Source organism: Macaca nemestrina, chromosome 20, assembly GCF_043159975.1.
Source record: "Macaca nemestrina isolate mMacNem1 chromosome 20, mMacNem.hap1, whole genome shotgun sequence".
Taxonomy (NCBI): domain Eukaryota; kingdom Metazoa; phylum Chordata; class Mammalia; order Primates; family Cercopithecidae; genus Macaca; species Macaca nemestrina.
Window position 1 is genome coordinate 49,282,654 of NC_092144.1, and position 21,646 is coordinate 49,304,299.

The following is a 21,646-nucleotide window of genomic DNA, read 5'->3' on the forward strand; positions in this document are numbered from 1 at the left end:
CACTTTATAGATTTTTTAACACAATGGAATAAAATCACAAAGGATTATTCTTAATCTTAAAAAAAATTAATGTAATTCATGATGCCACAATGGTATCATGTTTTGTTTTGGGTGTTTTCTGAGACGAAGTCTCACTCTGTTGCCCAGGCTAGAGTGCAGTGGCGCAATCTCAGCTCACTGCAACCTTCACCTTCTGAGTTTGGGTGATTCTCCTGCCTCAGCCTCCCAAGTAGCTGGGATTACATGCATGTGCCACTACGTCCAGGTAATTTTTTTATTTTTAGGAGAGAAGGAGTTAGTTAGTCTCGAACTCCTGACCTCAGGTGATCTGCCCACCTTGGCCTCCCAAAGTGCTGGGATTACAGGTGTGAGCCACTGCTCCCAGCCCAATGGTATCATGTTTTACAGCTTGATTTAAAGGGTTTTTTATTTTTCAAAGTTTATCAATAGCTCATGTACCAGCCATGGGATAGGTGCTGGTATAAATGCTGAACAAAAAAAAAGGTTCCAGACAATCTTGGCTCCCTGCATAATCCGAAGGGTGCCAGTTTTGTACTGAGTACAGTGTCAGCCATATCACACAAGTTGAATTATGTTGACACTTTAATGGCATTCATTTCTCAATAGTCTATTTCAAATTTCATTTTGTATTCAATCCAGGGCTTAAATACACATGACTCTAAATTTTCAGAGATGACAATATCTCTCCATAGATTACTTACCCACTACAAACCAAATCTTTACAATGGACTTATGGCAGTTACCAGCTTACCCAAATGATCATCCCTAGTTTCACTAACGCAAGGACCTGTACGTAAATGTTTTCTGACAGTACAATATGACATACAAATAACCTACAAAGTATTCTTCCCCAAAATGTTTAATCTAGACCTAAGAAAGCCTCTGGACTTACATTCCCTTGTACAGAAAATACAACCAAGAACAAGGTTAAATGACACTATAAAGAAAGAAATCAAAACACGTAGCCGACAACATTTCTGACCTACTCAAATCAATGTATTTTGTTTTAAATGAGGAGAAATGTTCTAGACCAGTGGCTCTCTAACTCTGGTTGGTATCACAGTCACAAAACCTGGAGAAATAATAAAAAACAGAGGCCCAGGCTTATAAGCTAGGGCTACACTTCTCTAGGTTTACTAAGTTCCACAGGTGATTCTGATACCCACCATAATTTGAGAGCATACCTTCATGGGGTTTCCATGCTACAATACACTAAAGAGAGATAACCAAATGCAATGCAGAATCTGCAATGGATTCTCCTTAGAAAATGAATAGCTGTAAAAGATGGTTTGCCAGGCCGGGCGTGGTGGCTCAAGCCTGTAATCCCAGCACTTTGGGAGGCCGAGGCGGGCGGATCACAAGGTCAGGAGATCGAGACCACAGTGAAACCCCGTCTCTACTAAAAATACAAAAAATTAGCCGGGCGCGGTGGCGGGCGCCTGTAGTCCCAGCTACTCAGGAGGCTGAGGCAGGAGAATGGCGGGAACCCGGGAGGCGGAGCTTGCAGTGAGCCGAGATCGTGCCACTGCACTCCAGCCTGGGCAACAGCGTGAGACTCCGTCTCAAAAAAAAAAAAAAAAAAAAAAGATGGTTTGCCAGTCAATGAAGAAATCTGAAGATGGAATGATATTATAGAATTATGAATATTTTCCTTAAGGGTAATTATGGTACTATGGTTATATGATATTGTCTTTATGTTTGGGTAACACACATGCTGATGTAACAAGTGGTAAAGTGTCATGATGTCTAAAACTTATTCTCAGTGGTCTAAAACTTATTCTCAATGGTACAACAAATATACAAAAAATAAATGTGGCAAATTGTTAACAATTTTGAATCTAGGTGGGGGGATATGGGTGTATATTTTACTATTCTTTCCAAACCCACAACAATTATCAACTAGGTTCACCATATTTTATGGGCAGGATTTGTGGTATCCCCAATTACACTAGTAACATCAAAAAACACTGGTCACAGATCACCATAATACATATTAACAATAAAAAAAGTTTGAAATATTATGAAAACTACCAAAGTGTGACACAAAGACATGAAATGTGCACATGCTGTTTGGAAAATGGTGCTGATAGACTTGTTCACTGCCAGGTTGCTGCAGACCTTCAATGTACATAAAATCCAGTAACTGCAATGCACAACTAAGCAAGTATGCCTGTATCCAGTAAAATATTTCATGGGCAGTAAACTGTGAACATGGCAGCTACTCTACATTCCTCACATCAATAACTTTCTCACCAAAATTACCTCCTTTGAACTCTTAAGTCATTTAGTGTGGCTATAAAACATCCCACATTCCTTACACTCAAAGGAGTTCTCAGCAGTTTGAATACTCTGATGTTGAGCAAATCCCAGGCCACAGTGCAAGTTCATCACACATTCTTTTATGTTCACAGGATTTCTCATCAATATGAATTCTCTGGTGTTGGGCAAATTTTTCATACACAGTGAAGGCTTATCTACACTCCTTATATTCATTAAAATTCTATTATGAATTTTTTGATGTTGAGTAAGCAGATCATTCACAGTAAGGGTTTGCTCACATTCTTTACATTCATAGGGTTTCATGCCAGTATGAATTCTGTGATGTGCAGAAAGGACTGAACTAAGTCTAAAGGTCTTCCCACATCCTTTACATTCACAGGGTCGCTCACCAGTATGAATTTTAACATGTTGAACAAGGCTTGAGCTACAAGTAAAGGTCTTTCCACATTCTTTACATTCATATGGTTCATACTAGTATGAATTATTTGATGTGCAGTAAAGACTAAGCTAAATCCAAAAGTTTTCCACATTCTTTACACTCACAGGGTTTCTCAGCAGTATGGATTCTCAGATGTACAGTAAGTTCATAATTACTGCTAAAGGCCTTTTCACATTCATTACATTCATAGAGTTTCTCATCAGTATGAATTTTAATATGTTTCATAGGTTTGAACTATGACTAAAGGCTTTCCCACATTCTTCACATTGATATGGTTTCTTACCAGTATGAATTCTCTGATGTACTCTAAGGTTTCTACCACTGGTAATGCATTTTCCACATCCTTGACATTCATAAGGGTTCTCACGAATATGAAATCTATGATGTCCACGAAATTGGTAATTATATTGAAAGGCCTTCCCACATTCCTTACATTCAAAGGTTTTCACCCAAGTATGAATTTTCTGATGTTCAATAAGTTGCTACTGATGTCTGAAGGCTGTCCCACATTTCTTACATTCAAAGGGTTTCTCACCTGTACAAGTTTTTGATGCAGAGAAAGTTGTAGGTGAAGTCTAAAAGCCTTCCCACACTCCTTACATTCATAGGGTTTCTCACCATTATAAACACTCCGAGGTTGAACAAGGTTTGAGCCATGATTAAAGGCCTTCCCACACTCCTTACATTTAAATGGCTTCTCACCATTATGAATGATCTGATGTCCAGCAAGCTGTGTCAGAAGACTAAAGGCCTTTCCACATTCTTTACATTCAAAGGGTTTCTCACCAGTATGAATTTGGTAATGTTCAATAAGCTGGTAATGATATCTAAAGGTCTTCCTACACTCCTTACATACAAAGGGTTTCTCACTGGAATGAATTTTCTGATGCTGAATAAGGTTTGAACCACGATTAAAGACTTTCCCACACTCCTTACATTCATATGGTTTTACACCAGCATGAATACTCTGATGTTGAACAAGGTTCGAGACACGATTAAAGGACTTCCCACATTCTTTACATTCAAATGGCTTCTCACCTGTGTGAATGTTCTTATGGCGATTAAGCTGGGTGTGAAGACTGAAGGCCTTGCCACATTCCTTACATTCAAAGGGCTTCTCACCAGTATGAAATTTCTGATGTCGAATAAGGTGCATATGAAGTCGAAAGGCTTTCCCACATTCCTTACATTCAAAGGGTTTCTTTCCAGTATGAATACTTCGATGTTGATTAAGATTTGAACCACGACGGAAGAATTTCCCACATTCCTTACATTCAAAGGGTTTCTCACCTGTATGAGTTTTCTCATGCTGAGAAAGTTGTAGGTGAAGCCTAAAAGTCTTCCCACACTCCTTACATTCATAGGGCTTCTCACCAGTATGAATACTCTGATGTTGAACAAGATTCGAGCCACGATTGAAGGCCTTCCCACAGTCTTTACATTCAAATGGTTTCTCACCACTATGAATGTTCTTATGTCGAGCAAGCTGTGTCAGAAGACTAAAGGCCTTCCCACATTCTTTACATTCAAAGGGCTTCCCACCAGTATGAATTTGGCAATGTTGAATAAGTTGGTAATGATATCTAAAGGCCATCTCACATTCCCTACATACAAAGGGTTTCTCATTGGAATGAATTTTTTGATGCTGAATAAGATTTGCACCACGATTAAAGCCTTTCCCACACTCCTTACATTGATATGGTTTTACACCAGCATGAATACTCTGATGTTGAATAAGGTTTGAACTACGATTAAAGGACTTCCCACATTCTTTACATTCAAATGGTTTTTCACCTGTGTGAATGTTCTTATGGCGATTAAGCTGATTGAGAAGACTAAAAGCCTTCCCGCATTCCCTACATTCAAAGGGCTTCTCACCAATATGAATCTTCTGATGTCGAACAAGCTTTGTCAGAAGAGTAAAGGCCTTTCTGCATTCTTTACATTCAAAGGGTTTCTCGCCAGTATGAATTCGGCAATGTTCAATAAGTTGGTAATGATATCGAAAGGTCATCCCACATTCCCTACATACAAAGGGTTTCTCATTGGAATGAATTTTTTGATGCTGAATAAGATTTGAACCACGATTAAAGGCTTTCCCACACTCCTTACATTGATGTGGTTTTACACCAGCATGAATACTTTGATGCTGAGTAAGGTTTGAGCTACGATTAAAGGACTTCCCACATTCCTTACATTCAAACAGTTTCTCACCTGTGTGAATGTTCTTATGGCGATTAAGCTGGGTGGAAAGGCTAAAGGCTTTTCCACATTCCTTACATTCAAAAGGTTTCTCACCAGTATGAAATTTCTGATGTCGAGTAAGTTGTATGTGAAGTTGAAAGGCTTTCCCACATTCTTTGCATTTATAGGTTTTCTCTCCAGTATGAATACTCTGATGCTGAATAAGATTTGAACCACGACTAAAGTGTTTCCCACATTCCTTACATTCATAGGGTTTATGTGTATTATAAATAAGAGAAGCATAAGTAGGCATTTCTTCATAGCTGATGATCTTCTGATTGATATATCCTTCTTGATGTCCCTGTAGTCCCTCAAATCTACTTCTATATTCTGAGTCATTTCTAAAATAAAAGGCCTCAAGGCCAAGTGTTTTACTTATTTGCTTTATAACATGTTTGGGTAAATTTATTTCAAAAATATCATTTTCTGGAGATATTTTTTCAGGTCCATGTTTTGACTCCAAATCTGAAAGAAATGAAGAAGGCAAACATATTTTATTTTCCTATAACACACATGCATACAAAATCCATTAAACAAATGGCCAAAGTATAAAATATAATACTTTCAGGGAAGGGATCTGAAAAAGAAAAAGGGTGCCAATAATGAAGAAAGTTTATGTAAGATGGTGGTATACATAAGGGAACAGGTTAACTTTGTCAAATTTAAGTGTGAATCAAAACCATTTGGTGAACTTAATAAAGATATTGATATTCAAGCAACTCAGATGTACAGAATCAGAATTTTTAGTGAAAAAAACTGTTTTTTGTTTGTTTGTTTTTTGGGATGAAGTTTCACTCTTATCTCCCAGGCTGCAGTGCAATGGCACAATCTTGGCTCGCTGCAACCTCCACCTCCTGGGTTCAAGTGATTCTCTTGCCTCAGCCTCCAGAGTAGCTGGGATTATAAGTGTGCCACCACGCCTGGCTAATTTTTGTATTTTTAGTAGAGATGGGGTTTCGCAATGTTGGCCAGGCTGGTCTGGAACGCCTAACATCAGGTGGGTGGCCTCCCAAAGTGCTGGGATTATAGGTGTGAGCCATTGAGCCCAGCCTGTATTATTATTATTATTATTTTTAAGAGACAGGGTCTCTGTCTGTTGCACAGGCTATAGTGCAATGGCATGATCATAGCTCACTGCTATGGGACTATACTAAACTAAAAAGCTTCTGCACAGCAAAGGAAACTATATACAGAGTGAATAGACAAACGAGAGAAATCATCTCCAAGCTATTTCTCTGACAAAGGACTAATATATAGAATATACAAGAAAATGAAATAACAGCAAAAAAAAAACCTCCAATTAAAAAAGTGGGCAAATTATATGAATAGACATTACTCAAAAGAAGACATACAAACAGCCAAGAGAATATGATAAAATGCTTAACACCACTATTCATCAGGGAGAAATGCAAATCAAAACCACAATGAAATATCATCTTACCCCAGTCAGAATGGCTACAATTTAAAAGACAAAAAATAACATACCTGAGAGGATGAGGGGAAAAGGGAACTCTTATATACTGTTGGTGGGATATAAATTAGTACAATCACTATGGAAAACAGCATGCAGATCTCTCAAAAAACTAAAAATAGAACTACCATATGATCCAACAATCCCACTACTGGGTATTGATCCATAGGAAGAGAAATCAGTATATCAAAATGATACCTGCACTTGTATGATTGTAGCATTATTCACAATACCAAAGGTATGGAATCAACCTAAGTGTCGCCCAACAGACAAACAGATAAAGAAAATGTGATATATACACAATGGAATACTATTCAGACTTTTAAAAAATGAAATCATGTCATTTGCAGCAACATGGAGGGAACCGGAGGTCAGAAAGACAATATCAGACCAGGTGCAGTGGCTCACGCCTGTAATCCCAGCAATTTGGGAGGCCGAGATGGGTGGATCACCTGAGGTCAGGAGTTTGAGACCAGCCTGGCCCACGTGGTGAAACCCTGTCTCTATTAAAAATACAAAAATTAGCCAGGCATGCTGGCAGGTGCCTGTAATCCCAGTTACTCAGGAGGCTGAGGCAGGAGAATTGCTTGAACCCGGGAGGCAGAGGTTGCAGTGGGCCAAGATTGCACCACTGCATTCCAGCCTGGGCGACAAGAGCGAGGCTCTGTCTCAAAAAAAAAAAAAGAAAGAAAGACAAATATCATATGTTCTCATTCATATCTGGAGGCTGAAAAAAGATCTCACAGAGGTAGAGAACAGAATGATAGAAACCAGAGGTTGGGAAGGGTGTGTGGTGAGAGGTGGGGGATGAAGAGGAGTTGGTTAATGTTACAAACATATAGGTAAATAGAAGGAATGACTTCTTTTTTTTTTTTTTTTTTTTTTTTGAGACGGAGTCTCGCTCTGTCGCCCAGGCTGGAGTGCAGTGGCCGGATCTCAGCTCACTGCAAGCTCCGCCTCCCGGGTTCACGCCATTCTCCCGCCTCAGCCTCCCAAGTAGCTGAGACTACAGGCGCCCGCCACCACGCCCGGCTAGTTTTTTGTATTTTTAGTAGAGACGGGGTTTCACCATGTTAGCCAGGATAGTCTCGATCTCCTGACCTCGTGATCCACCCGCCTCGGCCTCCCAAAGTGCTGGGATTACAGGCTTGAGCCACCGCGCCCGGCCAGAAGGAATGACTTCTAATGTTCATTAGCAGAGTAGAGTGACTCTAATTAACAATAATGTATTGTATATTTCAAAATAGCTAGAAGAAGACTTGAAATGTTCCTATCACAAAAAAATGATAAACACTCCTCTGGTGGATTTGATGGAGACCTCAAATACCCTGACGCTTGCTCATGACACATTCTATACCTATAACAAAACATAATGTGTATCCCATAAATATGTACAAATATTGGGTATCAATTAAAAATGAATAAATAACTCTTGAAGAACTTCCCACAATCCTCACAATGATAGTCAAAAACCCTGTATGATACGACTCCGGCCTAACTCTCAGACCTCTCTTCCTGCTGTTCCATCACTTACTCCACCTTCGTGTTACCTGCTCAGTCTGACTAGAATACTCTCACCTGGACACACAACTTGAACCCTTCCTTCCCATCTCTATGCAAGCATGCCCACTTCAACACAGGCACCCTGAGCACCCAAGTTCTGCCATTTCACTCCATCACTCCTATTTCCTTGTCCTAATAGTACAATTCTCTGGCATTCCTTATATATTCATTTGCTTACTTGTTTGAGGCATGTCTCACAAACTGCTGGTAAAGTCCATGACAGCAGTGACTTTCTGTCTTGTTCATTACCTGTACATTACAGTACTGACAGAGCCAAGCACATGCCTTCTAGGAATGTACACTCAATACATAATTACTGAATATGAACACATTTCTTAGTGAAAACACATATAGAAATCTAAATGCAATAGCAGAGTTGGAAAGTAGCTGGATCCAAAATATGTGTTAAAAGTTTACACTGGGGACCAGGAGAGTGTACACTGGGGGCCAGAAGCATTGGCTCATGCCTGTAATATCAGCTACTTGGGAGGTTGAGGCAGGAAGACTACTTGAGGCCTAGAGTTCAAGATCAGCCAGGGCAACATAGCAAGATGCTGTCTCTTAAAAAATAATTTTAAAAACTGTTTAAAGTTTACGCTGGGAAAGAAAGAGGAAACTCACTCCATTAAAAGAGGAAGAAAACACCAGAAATTAGGTGATTAGTAAATGATGAAGTTCCTTGGGGATAGCTCCTATAGTGATCTTATTTCCTTGCCAGGTCTTGGGCATTTTTATCCAACGGGGGGACCTTGGGTCATTGAAGAAAGTTTTCCAAACCACATCTCAGGGATGTGACTCCTGTCTGAGCACATGGGCTGTCCAGGACAATGATGGCTTCCCCCTGCCTGCTTTGCTCTCACTTACCTGGATACCATCTGCTTGTTTCTTTCCTTACAACAATCCAGGGCTCTTTCTCTTGCTCTAGTAACGTAATCACATCTGGCTTAGAAATGGAACTTCCTGCTTAAAAGAAAGAACACGTGTAGAATTTTTTTTAATATAAACATTTTTTTGAAACTCTGAGACCTAGTTAAACTTATAATAAATTACAAGCCTAAACAATATTGAGAAGAGACTCCAGATAAGAGAGGATTGAGGCCGGGCGCGGTGGCTCAAGCCTGTAATCCCAGCACTTTGGGAGGCCGAGACGGGCGAATCACGAGGTCAGGAGATCGAGACCATCCTGGCTGACACGGTGAAACCCCGTCTCTACTAAAAAATACAAAAAACTAGCCGGGCGAGGTGGCGGTGCCTGTAGTCCCAGCTACTCGGGAGGCTGAGGCAGGAGAATGGCGAGAACCCGGGAGGCGTAGCTTGCAGTGAGCTGAGATCCGGCCACTGCACTTCAGCCTGGGCGGCAGAGCGAGACTCCGTCTCAAAAAAAAAAAAAAAAAAAAAAGAGAGGATTGAGTAAGGGATCGACTATGTTTGAAAAAAAAAAGGGCCGGGCCTGGTGGCTCACACCTGTAATCCCAGCACTTTGGGAGGCCGGGGCGGGTGGATCACAAGGTCAGGAGATCGAGACCATCCTGGCTAACACCAAATGAAACCCCGTCTCTACTAAAAATACAAAAAATTAGCTGGGCGTGGTGGTGGGCGCCTGTGGTCCCAGCTACTCGGGAGGCTGAGGCAGAAGAATGGTGTGAACCCGGGAGGCGGAGCTTGCAGGGAGCCAAGATCGTGCCACTGCACTCCAGCCTGGGCAACAGAGCAAGACTCCATCTCAAAAAAAAAAAAAGGACTTTCATTTAAACTAATAGAAACTTATCCTTCAAGAGGAGGTATAATTTAGTGGTTGACAGCAGGAACCTTCAAGCCAGATTACCTGGTTGAAATCCTGTCTCTGCCATCCACTAGTACTGTGACATTAAGCAAGTCACTTGAACTCTCTGTCCTTCAGTTTTCCCAACTCTAAAACAGGAATGATAATAATACCTGTTTTATAGGATTGATACTAATATTAAATAAGATAATATATGTAAAATACTTCTAACATTCACTGATATGTAGTAGCACAAAGTTAACAATTATTATGCTTATTGTCATTATTTATTTTGCATCCTTAGACACTTACAGCTCATTTTAAGAATTTTCACCCCACAGAAAAGCATACATTTCATGGCCTGAAACTTTCAACTACAAAACAAGTAACAGAATGTTTGTTGACGGAAATGGAATACATTGACTTTAGGGCTAAATGAATTCTGTGAACCCAATATGTAAATTGTTGAGGCTTTTGTTTTGTTTTGTTTTTTGAGACAGTGTCTTGCTCTGTTGCCCAGGCTAAAGTACAGTGGCATGACCACGGCTCTCTGCAGCCTTGACCTCCCAGGCTCAAGCAATCATAGAGGCTCTTTTGATAGAAAAACTCAACACACTCTTCTCCTTATAGGTGGGCCAGAAAAACAAAAACAAACAAGAAAATCTACAGTAATTCTGAGGTCAAACATAATATGAAACCCGGTTATTGAACAATATCATTCAACGAATATACAAGATTTCAAATTCAGCCCCATGGTCATGAAGCGAGAGAGGGGATTACAGAGACGACCAGCATCATGGAGGAGGCCACTGTGGAGGAGGCAAGATGCAGGGGCTCCAGGGAGGTGCCTATTTTCAACCCAACAAATCTCAATCCATTCCTTTGGGAATAAGAAGAAGGAATCCAACTACCTCTTAAAACACAGCCCTAAAATTCATGGTGAAGAAAGCTGATATTCCAGAGAACAGATGCTAAATTAACTGGGGCAGATGACCTTACCCAGTGAGATCAGGTGGCTGTAGTTCTCCAACATCACGTCCCTGTACAAGGTCCTCTGATCAGGCTGCAGGCACTCCCACTCCTCCTGAGAGAAGTCAATGGCCACATCTCTGAATGTCACTGATCCCTGAAACCACAAACACATGTATTATGGTGAAATTGAAGAAAATTGTTTCAAGACGAAAGGAGAGGAAGTGAAGGATTAAACTGCAACAAAGGAGCAATATGGAAAATTGCGGAGTGCCTACACATTCTTCAAGAATCCTGCTGCTGGCCTGGCATGGTGGCTCAGGCCTGCTATACCAGCACTTTGGGAGACCAAGATTGAAGGACCGCTTGAGCCCAGGAGTTTGCAAACAGCCTGGGCAACATAACAAGATGCACTCCCCGCAAAAAAAAAAAAAAAAAAGAAAGAAAGAAATAACTGTCGTGGTGGCATGTGCGTGTAGTCCCAGCTACTTGGGAAGCTGAAGTGGAAGTATCGCTTGAACCTGGGAGTTCAATGCTGCATTGATGTGATGGCATTACTGCAGTCCAGCCTGAGCTACTGAGTGAGACCCTGTCTCAAAAAAAAAAAAAAAAAAAAAAAAAGGTAGTTGCATACAACTGAGGAATGCCCTTAATCCTCAAGCTCATTGTGGTATCCGATGATAGCAAAAGGATTTTTTCTTGTCAATGACAACTGATTTTTATAAGCTGCCTGAAATTCAAAATAACTAACATATTAGATTTAGTCATTGTTTTCTATTTATACATTTAAGATGGTCAGAGTCTCTAAGCTTTTCCCCAATTCAGAGAATCTGTAATCACCTACCACTCATGCTCTGAATAATCTCCGTTACTGCCCACTGTCCTCACTGATCACTTTCTTAAAAGCCTCATAAAGCAGATCACCTTGTCACACTTGCAGACTGAGGCCACTCGCTACAGAATTCGACCTTAGCTACCTGGAAAGCTCCAGTCTGTGGAGAAGTTTCAAGGTGTTCCCAAGTGTGGTCAAATGCAACAATCATCTGTAACTTATCAAACGCACAAGACCGTGTGTCCCTGTGGGGACCGACTCCTCCACTGTTCCAACATTCTTTCTGACCAAGGACTGAGCTCAGAGCACAGACTGAATAACCAGCTCAAAGAAAACATCAAAGCCAGTGGGAAAACAGAGGTATCAATAGGAAGAGCGCTGACCTTTATTTTTTGGTCACCAACCTTCACTGTAATGGGACAAACTGGGGTGTAAGATCGTGGATGCTGGCCGGGCGCAGTGGCTCACACCAGTAATCCCAGCACTTTGGGAGGCCGAGGCAGGGGGATCACGAGGTCAGGAGATCGAGACCATCCTGGCCAACATGGTGAAACCCCATCTCCACTAAAAATACAAAAAATTAGCCGGGAGTGGTGGCAGGCGCCTGTAGTCCCAGCTACTCAGGAGGCTGAGGCAAGAGAATCGCTTGAACCCGGGAGGCGGATGTTGCAGTGAGCCGAGATCACGCCACTGCACTCCAGCCCGGGTGAAAGAGCAAGACTCCATCTCAAAAAAAAAAAAAAAAAAAAAAAAAAGGTGTTGATCCTTAGGTAAGAAGCTTCAGGTGAAATAATAAGTCACCTAACCTGAAAGTCACCGTATTTCAAGAAGAAGAGAGAACTACCAACTTACATGGACCATGTTTCTAGAATTACAAAATTGGTCAATCTTCCTCGGGCTTCTTCCCTGGAAAACAACAAGAAACAAAAGGCCATAAGTCAAGCTCTGTCCCAAAGCACTAGAGCAAATAACTATTTTATTCTCCATTCCTATTTCTCAACTACTCCTGTTAACACGCACACTTCCCCGCCTCCCACATCACTCCCTTTTCCCCTACACACACTCTCTCACAAATAAACTGGCAGTGAACAGGTGGAGTGTGGATGAAACCAAGCTCTCGCCTACATCCCAGGGAACCTGCGGCAAAAGCATGATTGCCCAGCACAGGCATTTCAGCCTTGAAGTTGCTCAAAAGACACTCTAGCAGGAGGGCTTCCAGCCAGTCCTCCAGTCTGGGGATACCTATCTTGGCTTAGGACTGGGCCTCTGATCCTGCTGTAAGCAATCCTCCTCCCCTAGCCCCACCTTTCAGAGCTGAGAAGGGATTGCGTCTCCAATCCAGAACCTCTCTGTGAACTCAGGATTGGGTGCAGTGGGGCAAGGCATGAGAACTGGAAAGGATATAGACAGAATTGCATGGGCAGTGTTCAGCATTCTGAGCTCACCAAAAGCCAGCTGGTTAAGTACAGTTCAGAATAGCCATGTAATAGAATACGAAGTAATCATTAAATGTTCTAGACATACAATTAACAGAAAAATCAGGTTACAAAGCAGGATAGACAATATGATTACATTTGTAAAATATATGTATAAATATTAAGTAAGAGACTAACAGACATCAATAGAAAAAAATTTAGACAGGTGTATGCATGCTAACAGTACTTATCTCTGTGTTGTAGCCCCAATTTTCTTCTTTTTGCTTAAGAGTACTTCATAATTGTGACTATGCCCAGGCATTAAGTTGGAATATATAATTATATTCTCTCACATACACACATATATATATACACACACATACACATGTGTATGTATCTGTATATGTACATATTTAAATGTACATACACATTTTTTTTTTCCTGTGAGGAAATTGTTCTCCAAATTAGATGAAAGACACCTTTTATTTAGACATCTTCCTTTCAACTTGGGGACAAAAAAAGGAAACTCTACTGAGCTCTTGTTTTTATGTAATAAGTTTGCATCCATTATTTCCCAATTCTTGACCAACACTAAGATGTCTATGTTTTTCTATGTATGTTAGCACAATTTCTAAAACAAAAAATTGCCTACAAGTCCCCAATCAATGTCTTGTATGCATTAATGATGGTCATATTTCTACATCTGAATTCAAAAATAAAAATAAAACGGAGTTATCAGAGAGTACTTTTAATCATAAAAAACAAAAAACTGAGCCTGTCATGAGGATCAACAGAAAATATTAATGTTACTATAACAAATAACATCAGCTAGTTCTGACATCCTTTAGCTGCATCTCACCAATATAATTAGACATTTTCATTATCAAGACTCTTCTCTGAATGAACACAATGCAGATACGTGGCATCTGGAAACTACATGAGAAAATCTGTGGAATATACATCATCATGCTTGGGTTCCCTTCTTCACCAAATAACTCATTAAAATACCACTTTGTATATAATTCCTACAGAATGCCTTACAAAAACCCTATCTTAGTATATGGGATTCATATACATGTAACATTTTCGTGAGCATTATTGTTCATAGCATGAATACTGCTTAATGGCATATCAAATATTTCTTTCCATAATTCTTTTTTTTTTTTTTTTTGAGACGGAGTCTCGCTCTGTCACCCAGGCTGGAGTGCTGTGGCCGGATCTCAGCTCACTGCAAGCTCCGCCTCCCGGGTTCACGCCATTCTCCTGCCTCAGCCTCCTGAGTAGCTGGGACTACAGGCGCCCGCCACCTCACCCGGCTAGTTTTTTTGTATTTTTTAGTAGAGACAGGGTTTCACCGTGTTAGCCAGGATGGTCTCGATCTCCTGACCTCGTGATCCGCCCGTCTCGGCCTCCCAAAGTGCTGGGATTACAGGCTTGAGCCACCGCGCCCGGCCCATAATTCTTTATAAACATCATTTTATTAGCTGCATAATACTCTATCACTTGAGTCTAGTATAATTTGCTTAGTGATTTCCATATTACAGGACACTTAGTTTATATGAGATCATTTACAGTGTCATTCCAGGTATCACAGTCTTTTGATTCTAGACTAAGGTTTTTCACCCTAGGCACTACTGACATATTGTGGTGTATAATCCTTTGTTGGGGCTGTGGGGAAGGTTATCCTGTGCACGGTACAATGTTCAGCAGCATCCCTGACCTCTGTCCACTAAATCTAAGTAGCACCTCCCCCACAGTGTGACAACCAAAAGTTCTTTTTTTTTTTTTTTTGAGACGGAGTCTTGCTCTGTCGCCCAGGCTGGAGTGCAGTGGCCGGATCTCAGCTCACAGCAAGCTCCGCCTCCCGGGTTCACACCATTCTCCCGCCTCAGCCTCCCGAGTAACTGGGACTACAGGCGCCCGCCACCTCGCCCGGCTAGTTTTTTTGTATTTTTTTAGTAGAGACGGGGTTTCACCGTGTTAGCCAGGATGGTCTCGATCTCCTGACCTCGTGATCCACCCGTCTCGGCCTCCCAAAGTGCTGGGATTACAGGCTTGAGCCACCGCGCCCGGCCCAAAAGTTCTTAAACATCATCCCTGCTGAGAATCAATGTTCCATCTAGATCAATGGATCCAAGCCTCATGGGTCACATACAGTTTTGATAGTCTTGATATGATATACTATTTCTCCCTCTACATTGATACATTTCCATAGTACTTCAATATATTATTTCAAGAGCTTTGTGGTCCCCAAGAGCGTAAGTGGAGTTACAGGAACTCAGGTTAAGAATTTCAGTCCTGCCGGGCGCGGTGGCTCACGCCTGTAATCCCAGCACTTTGGGAGGCCGAGGCGGGCGGATCACAAGGTCAGGAGATCGAGACCACGGTGAAACCCCGTCTCTACTAAAAATACAAAAAATTAGCCGGGCGCGGTTGTGGGCGCCTGTAGTCCCAGCTACTCGGGAGGCTGAGGCAGGAGAATGGCGTAAAAACCCGGGAGGCGGAGCTTGCAGTGAGCCGAGATCGCGCCACTGCACTCCAGCCTGGGCGACAGAGCAAGACTCCGTCTCAAAAAAAAAAAAAAAAAAAAAAAAAAAAAAAAGAATTTCAGTCCTACATTCTTTACAGAAATAGAAAAAAAAAAATCCTAAAATTTGTATAGGACCACAAAAGACCCCAAATAGTCAAAGCAGTCTGGAGCAAAAAGAACAAAGTGGAGGCATCAAACTACCTGACTTCAATATATACTACAAAGCTACAGTAACCAAAACAGCCTGGTACTGACATAAAAACAGACACCTAGGCAAACGGAACAGAATAGAACGCCCCAGAATAAATTCATGTGTTTACAACCAACTGATTTTTGAGACAGGTACTGAGAACATACAATAAGGAAAAGACAGTCTCTTCAATATATACTGTTGTAAAAACTGGGTAGTCATACACAGAAGAATGAAATTAGACCCTTTTCTCAAACCATTATACAAAAATCAACTCTAAATGGATTAAAGATTTAAATGTAAGATCCCAAACTATGAAACAAATAGAAAAAAAATATGGGGAAAGCTCCATGACATTGACCTGAGCAATAATTTTTTTTTTGGAAATGAGGTCAGAAGCACAGGCAACAAAAGCAAACATAGACAAATGAAATTACATCAAGCTAAAAAAGCTTCTGCACAGCAAAGTGAAGAGACTACCTACAGAATGAGAGAAAATATTTGCAATAATGTATCTGATAATGGGTTAATATCCAAAATGTGTGAGGAACTCAACAGCAAGAAAACAACCCAATTAAAAAATGGGCAAAAGACCTGATAAACACATCTCAAAAGACGACATATAAATGGCCACAGTGTATGAAAAAATACTCAACATCACTAATCATCAGGGAAATGAAATTTAAACCTACAATAAGATATCACTTCATATGTATTGGGGTGGCTATTGAAAAGACCTAAGTTAACAAATGTTGGTGAGAACGTAGAGAAATGTGAACCATTGCACACTGTTGGTGAGAATGTAAAGTGACACAGACATTATGGAAAACAGTATGGAAGTTCTTCAAAAAAATTAGAACTAGAACTACCATATGATCCAGCAATCCACTACTGGGTATACATCCAAAGGAAATGAAATCTGTATGTCAAAGAGACATCTGCACACCCATTTTTATTGCAGCACTATTCACAATAGCCAAGATATGGAATCAACCTAAGTGTCTATCAATGAATGGATAAAGAAAATGTGGCATATATATACAATGGAAAACTAGCTATAAAAAAAGGGAAATGCTGTCATCCCCAACAACATGGATGAACCTGGCGAACATCATATTAAGTGAAGTAAGCCAGGCACAGAAAGACACATGATCTCACTCATCAGTGGAATCTAAAAAAATGTTTATATAGGCCAGATGCGGTGGCTAACACCTGTAATCCAGCACTTTCAAAAGCAGAGGCGAAGGCCGAGACAGGCGGATCACTAAGGTCCGGAGTTCGAGACCACCCTGGCCAACGTGGCGAAACCCTGTCTCTACTAAAAATACAAAAATAAGCTGAGTGTGGTGGCGCACACCTGTAGTCCCAACTACTTGGAAGTCTGGGGCAGGAGAATCACTTGAACCCAGGAGGCAGAGGTTGCAGTGAACTGAGATTGCGCCACTGCACTCCAGCCTGGGCAACAGAGTGAGACACTCTCTCAAAAAAAAAAAAAGAAAAAAGTTGCTATCATAGAATTAGAGAAGAGAATGCTGTTTACAGGTTGGGGGTAATGTGGGTGAGGGAGGGAAGGAGGTGTTGGTTGGGGAAATGTTGGTCAAAGGATATAAAATTTCAGGAAGATAAGAGAAATAAGTTCAAGAAATCTATTACACAACAGCATATCTACAATTAATAACTATTCTGTAGTCTTGAAAAATTCTAAGAGAGTGGCTATTAAGTATTCTCACCACAAAAATGATAACTATGTGAGCTAATGCATTGCTAATTAGCTAGATTTAATCATTCCACAATGTACATATACTATAAAACATCACGTTGCACACGATAAATACATACAATTTTATCTGTCAATTTAAAAAGAATTTCTGTCCTAAATCATTTGAGCAACTCATTTTCTTACTATGCAAGCAGCAATTACTATGAATTACACATTCCCAATGCTCCTGTCCTATAGACAGTCAAGGGAAATGACCTAAAATGGCCACACAAAAACAAAACTTAAAACATTAAACATTATTATTATATGCCTAGCACTGCTCTAAGAGGCTTTACAGTATTCATTCATTCTAATGTTCATTACAAGTCTGAGAAGACCAGAAACAGACAAAACAAACATTCCAACCCAGATACTCTGGAGCCATTCCCCTATTCTTAACCACAATAGTGTACTGCCTCTCACAGTCCACACACGCAAATAGCCCAAAACGCAAGTGGAATTGCCAAACCTCAGAGAGATCTGGCAGTAATTACAATGATAATCTCATGGACTCTCCCAAACAAATCCTGACTCTTGATACCAATTTCTGTGCAATCACTTTCCAACTCCTGAAAGCCTCACAGAGGAAATCACCCAACCATCTCCATTCTTCCCTGCTTTGAAAAGGAGACCTGTAAAGACAATCAGATACCCGGTGTGCGATTCCACAAACTAATCTTCTTACCAAAGCAGAGTCTAAAATAAAGCGTTAATATAAACCTCTGGAGGACTATTTTTATACCAGCTTAGAAGAGAGCGCACAGGAAGGTGTGAATGATTTGCCAAATGGTTCTGTGAATATTAAGTGTAAAAGTGGGGAGAGGGCGGGGCGGGGGCGACACGATGGGAGGGGGCAAGAATTAATTTGCATATTCTCCTGAAATTCACTAAAAATTTACAGGAACTTCTATTTTTTTTTTTTTTTTTTTTTTTTTGACGGAGTCTCGCTCTGTCGTCGCCCAGGTTGGAGTGCAGTGGCGCGATCTCGGCTTACTGCAAGCTCTGCCTGCCGGGTTCACGCCATTCTTCTGCCTCAACCTCCTCTGCCTCAACCTTTGAGCAGCTGAGACTACAGGCGCCCACCACCACGCCAGGCTAATTTTTTTTGTTGTTGTATTTTTAGTAGTGACGGGGTTTCACCGTGTTAGCCAGGATGGTCTCGATCTCCTGACCTCGTGATCCGCCCGCCTCGGCCTCTCAAAGTGCTGGAATTACAGGCGTGAGACACGGCGCCTGGCAGGAACTTCTATACTCTGAAATCAAAAACGCATGTCTTAAACAAATACAAAGCACAAACTCACCCTTGACTTAAGTGTGCAGCAATAACGCTCTCATCCTCCTACCGGTCCTTCTTTTGGATAATGGTACGACTGGGAAAGGATACGGCAAGCGTGAGACTCTAGGCTTTTCTTGGAGCGCAGACTAAGTTTGAAAGCACCCTCCATGGCCACAACTGCGAAAACTCACTTCGTACGAAATGAGAAGGAAATAAAAGGAGGAATCGGTCCGAATTCGAAGCTGGTTCCTGGAGACAGATATCTGAAGGCATGCTGGGTTCTCAACATGTAGCTGCCCTCCTGGGGGACTCTCAAGAGACACTTCCAGCTCTCAAATACCCACCCCGAGTCCAGATCTGCGCCTTCTTATGCAAAGCTTCATTCTCGGCTCAATATCTGACCTCCCTACGGGGGCAATTCCTCTGCTGCAGCCTCCGCAGCTTTGAAGGGGAAAGACGGAGGAAGCAGCAGGAGCCTAGTACCACTGCACAGTGACACTCACACAGCCCCAGCAAAATGCACTGCGTCCACAAGCCCTCCCGGTCCTGTGCACAGGGCCTCACGCACACACTCACACAGTCCCTTCCGTCACTCAAGATCACACAATCCCCCTCGTCTGATGCCCGCGCACACGCACGCCTAGGGATCTGGCAGATTCCGTCTGCGCCCCGGGTTCCTCTGAGCGACTCGCTCTCGCCCACCCGCACTGCCGGGTCGGTCAGATTCGAGTCCCAGTCCACGAAGACCTCCCTTAGCCACCGATTTCTTCTTAGGACGTGAAGACCTTACCAAGCTAAGTCGTCAACCCCTGGAGGCCGGAAGTGGAACTGTTAATTCCGGTGCGGTGGCCTCTGGGAAATGCAGTCCTGAGCAGAAAGCGCCTCAGAAGCCTTGGGCTCTAGTCAGTTCAGGTTGATCCCAGCATACAAAGGAGGCTCCTAAGAGAGCCGAGCCTAACGGATTTGTGGGAGTTCCAGACCGTGGGGTGCAGAGGTTGCGGCCCCGGGCGAGGATCCCCGTCTGCGAGAAGCGTTGCTCTTCTCGGTGAGTCAGCATAAATTACCTTTTCTCTCCACGCAGAAGAATGCAAATAAGCAGAACTTTTAAAGAAGAATTTAAAGTAAAATTACGTCAAGATGTAGCTGCTTTGACCTCTTCGTCTCAGATCCCAGCATAGGCTTCCACTTTGTGCTGTTTGAAGGGACTTAGGATAAATTTGAAAAACTTGAACTAAAGAAATGGTTGGAGAGGCCGGGCGCGGTGGCTCACGCCTGTAATCCCAGCACTTTGGGAGGCCGAGGGGGGCAGATCACGAGGTCAGGAGTTTGAGACCATCCTGGCCAACATGATGAAACCTCGTCTCTACTAAAAATACAAAAATTACCTGGGCGTGGTGGCGGGCGCCTGTAATCCCAGCTACTCGGGGGGCTGAGGCAGGAGAATTGCTTGAACCCGAGAGGCGGAGGTTGCAGTGAGCTGAGATCACGCCACTGCACTCCAGCCTGGCGACATAGCGAGACTCCATCTCAAAAAAAAAAAAAAAAAGGTTGGTTTTACTAGAAGAGGAAGTGTGGTTTACATGAGAGATTTCAGAATCAAATATACTTGATTCTTAAAGACAATCTTCCTGTTATCTGGAGAGAAAAACGTGATTCAGGATGGCATGGAAATGGATAAAAAAGTACACAGAGAATTACTTGCCTTATCTTGAAGGATGAATAATTAACACATTTTCTTAAAATAGTCTAAACAAATGCCAAAGGGGGCTTGTTTTTTGTAGGAAGAGCTCGATTTCACTGTTGTAATCTAGCAAAATTTAACTTTCAAAATGATTTTTGTAGTTTCCTATGCTACATAAGGAGGAAACATGGAATAATAAAGAGTAAAATGTCTTTTCATTCCCGACTGTGACAGAAAACAAATAGCAAGATAACAAACTTAACTCTACCAATAATCACATTAAATGTAACTGGTTTAACACCTTAAGAAGGTTGTCGGGTTGGATGTTTTTTTAAAAGTCAGACCCAAATACGTGCTACCTACAGGTAATACTTTAAATATAAAAGCACTAATAGGTTAAGAATAAAATGATGGGCCGGGCGCGGTGGCTCAAGCCTGTAATCCCAGCACTTTGGGAGGCCGAGACGGGCGGATCACAAGGTCAGGAGATCGAGACCATCCTGGTTAACATAGGTGAAACCCCGTCTCTACTAAAAATACAAAAAACTAGCCGGGCGAAGTGGCGGGTGCCTGTAGTCCCAGCTACTTGGGAGGCTGAGGCAGGAGAATGGCGTGAACCCGAGAGGAGGAGCTTGCAGTGAGCTGAGATCCGGCCACTGCACTCCAGCCTGGGTGACAGAGCAAGACTCCGTCTCAAAAAAAAAAAAAAAAAAAAAAAAAAAAAAAAAAAAAAGAATAAAATGATGGAAAAATATATACCATCCTAACACTAGTCAAAAGAAAGCTGGAGTGGCTATATTAAAAACAAAGTGACTTCAACAAAAAGACTGTATCAGGGATAAAGAAAGTTACGTCATAATAATGATGAAGGATACAGTTCTCCAGTGGAATGAACAAACCTAAATTATGCCCTTAATAATACAGCTTCTAAGTATGTGAGTAAAAACCTGTTAAATTAATAAAGTGACAGACAAATCCACAATTACAATCAGATATTTCAACATATCTCTCTTGGTAATTGATAGAACTAACACAGGAAAGCAACAGGGTATAGATTATCTAAACAACATATCAACCTGCTTGATCTCATTTACACTTCTGGAACACTCTTCTCAAAGACAGTAAAATTCATCTTAAGTGGACAGGGGACACTTACCAGCATATACCATATTCTGGGCCATAAAACAAGTCTCGATAAATGGGTAAATGGACTC

General features: G+C 41.7%; 1 protein-coding gene across 13 annotated transcripts; it reads right to left on the reverse strand.

The window, feature by feature from the left end:
* Nucleotides 1-590: 590 nt before the first annotated feature.
* On the reverse strand, nucleotides 591-21,094 carry LOC105495350 (zinc finger protein 780B). 13 transcript variants are annotated; one of them, XM_071086802.1, is made up of 6 exons: nucleotides 19,542-21,094; nucleotides 18,648-18,728; nucleotides 12,434-12,487; nucleotides 10,780-10,906; nucleotides 8,883-8,981; nucleotides 591-5,449 (listed from the first exon to the last, which is right to left on the reverse strand). In XM_071086802.1, the coding sequence occupies exons 3-6, from the start codon at nucleotides 12,440-12,442 to the stop codon at nucleotides 3,186-3,188; spliced, it is 2,499 nt and encodes an 832-aa protein (XP_070942903.1). In that variant the 5' UTR covers nucleotides 12,443-12,487; nucleotides 18,648-18,728; nucleotides 19,542-21,094; the 3' UTR covers nucleotides 591-3,185. The 13 variants fall into 13 exon arrangements, with proteins under 13 accessions (XP_070942903.1, XP_011763082.1, XP_070942901.1 ...); XM_011764780.2 differs by lacking the exon at nucleotides 18,648-18,728 and adding an exon at nucleotides 18,777-18,845 and having other exon boundaries at nucleotides 19,542-21,093; XM_071086800.1 differs by lacking the exon at nucleotides 18,648-18,728 and adding an exon at nucleotides 18,777-18,941 and having other exon boundaries at nucleotides 19,542-21,093.
* Between the last annotated feature and the right edge of the window lie 552 nt (nucleotides 21,095-21,646).

Bases quoted from the DNA above. Each gene is read 5' to 3' on its own strand.
- LOC105495350 (XM_071086803.1), bottom strand. The intron at 8,982-10,779 runs GTAAGGTCATCT...CTTTCTTTTAAG, and splicing joins CAGCCACCTGATCTCACTGG to CAGGAAGTTCCATTTCTAAG. The intron at 5,450-8,882 runs GTAAGTGAGAGC...CATTTCTTTCAG, and splicing joins AACAAGCAGATGGTATCCAG to ATTTGGAGTCAAAACATGGA.